Source organism: Esox lucius, chromosome 6 (genome assembly GCF_011004845.1).
Source record: "Esox lucius isolate fEsoLuc1 chromosome 6, fEsoLuc1.pri, whole genome shotgun sequence".
NCBI classification, from domain to species: domain Eukaryota; kingdom Metazoa; phylum Chordata; class Actinopteri; order Esociformes; family Esocidae; genus Esox; species Esox lucius.
Window position 1 is genome coordinate 1,801,932 of NC_047574.1, and position 6,886 is coordinate 1,808,817.

A 6,886-nucleotide genomic window follows, 5' to 3' on the forward strand; every position below is an offset into this window, starting at 1 on the left:
CAATCTAATTCCTTTTTTGTACAAAACCCTGTACCATCATCTAAATGTGGAAGAAATATTAGAATATTAGACGAAATTCCCCTAAATGCAACATGTTGTTGGATTAAAGCCTGATAGTTGTGGTGTGTGGTCTAGTATCACCTGCTGTTGAGCCCGTGTCCTGGGCTTCTTGGTCATAGTGCCCACCACAGCAGTCACCTCCACGGGGTCCCTGTTGTCTTGTGAGCCATGCCCATGGTCTCTCTGGAGTGGGGATCCCTGGTCCCCTTGACATCCTTCACCTGAACTGAGCTCCATCGGCGGAGCTGCGGTCCCGGCAGGCCCGGGATCTAATCCTCTCTGTTACGTAGTTTTGGACGGTCACTTTCTCGCTGTCTCCTACAATGGAAAATAACACAATGTGTTCAAACGGCGGTGGCGTCTTCCTATTTCTGTCCAGCCCTACTTCCTTAAAGCTAGAACGCAGAAAGATCAGGCAGTTTGTATAGAGTTGCCAAGTTTCGGTTTCCTTGATATCTGTGTTTATAACTACACCTCCCCTTTAATCTCTTGTGAGTTAGACAACAGCACGTAGGCTACTATGTCCTATATACATTTCCATTATTATTACTATTTATTATTATTAGAGATAGGATTATTATTATTACTACTACATCATTCAAATGTACATGACGACTGCTAGAATTTCACGTATCACAATAACTATTGAGAAATATTTTACTCATGCGATGTACAGTTTCACACACACAGAATATAAACAAATACCCTACAACTAAATAGTGTGTTGATTAAACAGTCACAGCTTTACTTGCATAATGTGGTATTAGCTGAAACACAATCACTGCTTTTAGGAATCCTTCCATCCCAATGTTGTGCAGATTACAGTGATTGTTACTTTTCTACGGCAATAAAAACCAAGAGGTCATCTCGAAAGTGCCTTTCGCTTTTAATGGAAATGTGTGAGCTAGTATGAACGGGTCTTCAAAAATAGTAATTTTTTGATAGTCCCTTATTCTTTGGCTTTCGGTTTCCTTTCTTACATTCAGTCTGTTTTACATACACTCGTGCATGTTAGCCTTTGTGCTATTGCCAACAATAAATCAACAGCAAATACAGATCCGAAGAAATTTAAGAAACAACTGCACCTTTTTCTTTCCTTTCCAAAAAGTCGAAAAGGAAGGTTTTGAGTGAAGAACAGAAGGGTTAAATTTTGAGACCACTGCAAATTGAACGCTTTTGTTTCCTCAAAACTTTCCTTTTCAACTTTGGAAAGAAAAAGGTGCAGTGGTCTACATTTTTTTATATCCCTTTCTTTGGAAAGAAAAAGGTGCAGTGGTCTAAATTTTTTTATATCCCTTTCCAGTCTTTTTTTGTTAGTTAGCTTTTAGAAAAGATTTAATCGACTCCCATACTGAAATGCATAAAAATATATCCACACGTTCTTGGAAAGTAATAAAAAAAATGCCCATTCGCATTCTCTTCGCTTTATACTACAGACTACAAGCAATAAGCTTGACGATCCTAATAATAAGAGACATTTGATGGTATATGTCGTTGTTTCCGTTAGGGGTTCGTTTTTTTTACCACATGAGCGCGTTTTGGGTCAGGGGTATTGCAGTCAGGAATTGGTCAATTCGGAAATGTTCGTTATTTTGTTTTTACCGCTATTCAACCGACTGTTGGATTACTCAAACACAAACACACCATCCCGGAACAGCAATCAAATATTTAACTAGCCTAATAAATAAATGTGAACACCAACCAAGAGTATATCAACGTCTGAACATTACATTATTAGTGAGTAAAAAAACATTAACCATGCATCAAATGGTGTACTGAAACTGATTCCAGATGTGTGCCTTTCAAGAATATTTCCAAACCAAAAGTATAATATATCAATATATTTCATATTCAGATGTGAAACTGTGACAGACCACGACGAAACTAAAATAAATCAGATAAAAACAATATTACATGGCAAATTTCATAAAATACCTAATCAAGTCTGTACAGGAGTCATACAGCAAAAAACACAAAGGTGTTGCATAGCCGTTATGCTGCAATGTCAATATGCAACAGGAATATACTGGGCTAGCAAAATTATATGTACAACTTGATTCCACCCACAGCGGGTCCATCAGGGAAAGAGGTAAAGCATTACATATGTACTCTATGCCTTACTGTGCTTTACAGCAGTGAGTAAACATGCAATGTGTTTTATATTGCTGAGTGTTATGCAGAGGGATGGTGTTGTCCAGTTTGTGTGTGGATGGTTGTAGTCCCATTCCACCGCGTCAGACATGGGGTCCGTCAGCAGGAATCCGGACTCTTCGGACCACCACCCGGCTCCTGCGACCCGATGGCCGGCCCGCGCTGCTTCCTTCTCCCTGTCCAGTCAGCGAGGTACTCTTGTTCTCCGCAGTCATTGGACGGGATTCCGCTCTTGGAGGGAAGGGGCTTCTTCCCGCCCTGACATCATCCACGAAGACCTCAACACCGTCGAACTTGGAGGTCAGCTCCCCAAGACGCTCCTTCAGAGCATTGAACTCTTTGTAAAGATCCCCCAGGGCATCAGAGAGAAGGGGGATTCTGGAGGAAGAAAGAGGGGATGACAGTATGCCGAAAAAGGTGTAATGAGTGGAGAAGGAACTGTGCATTAAAATGCTAAAACAAACAACTGTCACTTGTTTGTGGATTGCTTTGGTAAACAGGAAAAAGCCATAAAGGCACATGTCCACAGCACTGGGTTGCTAACGGGTTTCAACGACATACGTTACCTCTCAATTTGTCAAATCTTATGTTCATTATCTGATCTCCCCTAGAACTTTTTAACCAAAAACCTACAAAAGATCTACCCACCTCCCACAGTCAGAACACAGGATCTATCCACCTCCCACAGTCAGAACACAGGATCTATCCACCTCCCACAGTCAGAACACAGGATCTATCCACCTCCCACAGTCAGAACACAGGATCTACCCACCTCCCACAGTCAGAACACAGGATCTACCCACCTCCCACAGTCAAAACACAGGATCTACCCACCTCCCATAGTCAAAACACAGGATCTATCCACCTCCCACAGTCAGAACACAGAATCTACCCACCTCCCACAGTCAAAACACAGGATCTACCCACCTCCCACAGTCAAAACACAGGATCTACCCACCTCCCACAGTCAAAACACAGGATCTACCCACCTCCCACAGTCAAAACACAGGATCTACCCACCTCCCACAGTCAAAACACAGGATCTACCCACCTCCCACAGTCAAAACACAGGATCTACCCACCTCCCACAGTCAAAACACAGGATCTACCCACCTCCCACAGTCAAAACACAGGATCTACCCACCTCCCACAGTCAAAACACAGGATCTACCCACCTCCCACAGTCAAAACACAGGATCTACCCACCTCCCATAGTCAGGCAGCACAGTCATGTGATCGTTGTGTAGAAGATCTTTAACTTGGGTCATGATGGCAAACTTCCAGTTGTCCAACACCAGGGTTAAGTTGGCACAGCTTTTAGGGCTTGCCTTCTCTGCTGCAGTCATAGAGGGGGGACAGAGGTCTTCTGGTCAGAACCTGTAATCCTATCTCTAACAAAGACTCAAAACCATGCGCCAACTTCTATCCTGTAGTTATCATGTTTGAAGAATATGCTGTCAAATTAGTATATTGTATGAGTTACGTGTTGACATTTTGCCTATACACTATTTCTCAATACATCCTGTGTATCCAGGTCAGAAACGTATTGCCATATCAAATTCCTGTAACATAAATGTAGTTGATTCTGAAAAACAGCACAGTCACCCACCACTGGTCCGGAGGACCCATTCAGAGTTCGGTTCCGTTCTCCTCTTCTGTGCTGCACATAGAGCCGTCAGGCACAGCAGAGTCCCCACAGTCTTCATCATGTCTCGATGAAGACAACACACTGTACATCACACCTCATAACACAATCACAAGTTTGAATTGCATTGTCTGCAGCAAGACATCCGGTTTATTTGGTCTTTTTTCTCTCAAGTATGTTTTGCCAAATATATGTAGAGTGCTTGCTGAGAATCCATATGGTGGTATTCACAACAAATCATAGAATACATACCTGATCTCGGCGCTAAAGTGATGTCCTGAATAAGGCAGTGTTATATTATTCCACAGGAGTGAAAGTGTTCAGCGCACCGAAAACACAACCCTGCTATATACACTAGGTCCTCCTCCCTACACTGAGGTTACTCCAAGAAAGGAAGGGGTGTGTCCTAATGACCACTCCCCTAAGAAATAATAACCGCCCAGGCAACCTCACCGTTCATTTAATCATTCATTGATATTAATGCTTTTAAATTACTTTCAGATACTCTGGAATGTTTAGGGCTGGTTTGGATTTATTTAATAGATGGATTAAGCCCCCTTTTCCCCAGCTTTGGTTAATTTGATCTCTTTTTGTGACCTATTACACATGAATGTGACTTAAAGGACATCTGCCCTCTCAATCTACTAGAATGGCCATATTTATTGTTATCCAGCCAACGGTATCGCAGGGTAACTGGATGTTAGTAGAGACGTAGTATTAGAGATGATTGCATGTGGCAGGCTACTCAGTACCGTAGCAGAGATGTACAGTGGGGAGAACAAGTATTTGATAACCTGCAAAATCGGCAGTGTTTCGTACCTACAAAGCATGTAGAAGTCTAAGTTTTATCATAGGTACAACTGTGAGAGACGCAATCTAAAACAAAAATCCAGAAAATCACATTGTATGATTTTTAAATAATTAATTTGCTTTTTATTGCATGACATAAGTATTTGATCACCTACCAACCAGTAAGAATTCCGGCTCTCAAAGACCTGTTTGTTTTTCTTTAAGCCCTCCTGTTCTCCACTCATTACCTGTATTAACTGCACCTGTTTGAACTCGTTACCTGTATAAAAGACACCTGTCCACACACTCAAACAGACTCCAACCTCTTCACAATGGCCAAGACCAGAGAGCTGTGTAAGACCTGCACAAGGCTGGGATGGGCTACAGGACAATAGGCAAGCAGCTTGGTGAGAAGGCAACAACTGTTGGCGCAATTATTAGAAAATGGAAGAAGTTCAAGATGACGGTCAATCTCCCTCAGTCTGGGGCTCCATTCAAGATCTCACCTCGTGGGGCATCAATGATCATGAGGAAGGTGAGGGATCAGCCCAGAACTACACGGCAGGACCTGGTCAATGACCTGAAGAGAGCTAGGACCACAGTCTCAAAGAAAACCATTAGTAACACACTATGCCTTCATGGATTAAAATCCTGCAGCGCACGTAAGGTCCCCCTGCTCAAGCCAGGGCATGTCCAGGCCTGTCAGAAGATTGCCAATGACCATCTGGATGATCCAGAGGAGGAATGGGAGAAGGTTGTGTGGTCTGATGAGACAAAAATAGAGCCTTTTGGTCTAAACTCCACTTGAAGTGTTTTGAGGAAGAAGGATGAGTACAACCCCAAGAACAACATCCCAACCGTGAAGCATGGAGGTGAAAACCTCGTTCTTTGGGGATGCTTTTCTGCAAAGGGGACAGGACGACTGCACCGTATTGAGGGGAGGATGGATGGGGCCATGTATTGCGAGATTTTGGCCAACAACCTCCTTCCCTCAGTAAGAGCACTGAAGATGGGTTGTGGCTGGGTCTTCCAGCATGACAACGCCCCGAAACACACAGCCAGGGCAACTGAGGAGTGGCTCCGTAAGAAGCATCTCAAGGTCCTGGAGTGGCCTAGTCAGTCTACAGACCTGAACCCAATAGAAAATCTTTGGAGGGAGCTGAAAATCCGTATTGCCCAGCGACAGCCCTGAAACCTGAAGGATCTGGAGAAGACAGATTTCTACATGCAAAACCGGCGGTGTTATCAAATACTTGTTCTCACCACTGTAGTATTAGAGATGAAGGCATGTGGCAGGCAACTGCTCAACATTTCGGGGTCTCCTTGGTCATCTTTTTCGTTTCATAATGTATCAAATGTTTTCAGTTGATGTCTGGAAAGAACTTGTGAAAGTGGAAAAGCAGGTGGGCAGCAATCAGGATGAGTGGCAGAAGTTTGACAGCAAAAGCAGACTGTGGTAGTCCACACATAGATCACAAGGGCCTGGATGAGGAGCTGCCCAGCTTTCCTGTGTGAGGTGAGAAAATATTGTTGTAGAGCAGGAACCCATAGGAGGACGTCACCAACAAACTGGCGCCCAGGATCCCAACAAGGTTCTTTATGTTCGGCCTACTGTTTGATCATCCTGAAACCGAGCCTAACTCTCAACTGACATTTCTCATAGAGCTGACATCTGTGTCCCATCTGTCCAGGGAAGACAAAACCTACCAATAGAGAACACCGCCTCCTGTGTCCTGTTCGTTGGGCGAAACCACAGGAACATGTTATGCAATGGAAAACAAGTGTTATTTATTGGGCATGGTCGTGCGTCCACCTCCCATGCCAGACCATGGATATAGATGGAATTTAAAGATGGCTACTTCATTGTAGTAGACATGTTCAAATTATATTAAAATAAATATGTAGATGTGAGGCCTCAGGGTGCCTGGCAAAATTCACAAGGGGAACTTCTGGGAAACATTCGGGAGATGATAAAGTAATCAAACAGTTGACCACTGAGCAAAAGAGAATGAAAAGGCATCTTCCTGGTTGAAAAGACATCTTTAAAACAAATTTTCTCAGTGGATGGGAAACGCTAACTTAAGTTAATCAGTGTTTGACACCAGTTAGGCCTGCAAGGATCAAAATCAAAACGACTTAAACCCTAATTACACTGACCTGAAGACACCCTGGCACTGAAAACTGGAGTTTGTGTTGGAGGTTGCGTTAAAATTAATAATCTGAACAGAACTTGAGGCGGCA

The 6,886-nt window shown here is 43.3% G+C and overlaps 1 protein-coding gene across 5 annotated transcripts in view; it reads right to left on the reverse strand.

Moving 5' to 3' along the window:
• Positions 1–1,209, reverse strand: part of rnf213b (ring finger protein 213b) — an 88,605-nt gene extending 87,396 nt beyond the window's left edge. For 3 of the 5 annotated variants that reach the window (XM_029120446.2, XM_029120445.2, XM_029120444.2), the window contains exon 1: positions 142–511. In XM_029120446.2, coding sequence (XP_028976279.2) covers positions 142–297 — 156 coding nt within the window. In that variant the 5' untranslated portion in view covers positions 298–511. Of the gene's footprint in view, positions 1–141; positions 512–808 lie in introns of those variants that run through there. The other 2 variants (XM_034292812.1, XM_029120449.2) reach the window with 2 other exon arrangements.
• Between the last annotated feature and the right edge of the window lie 5,677 nt (positions 1,210–6,886).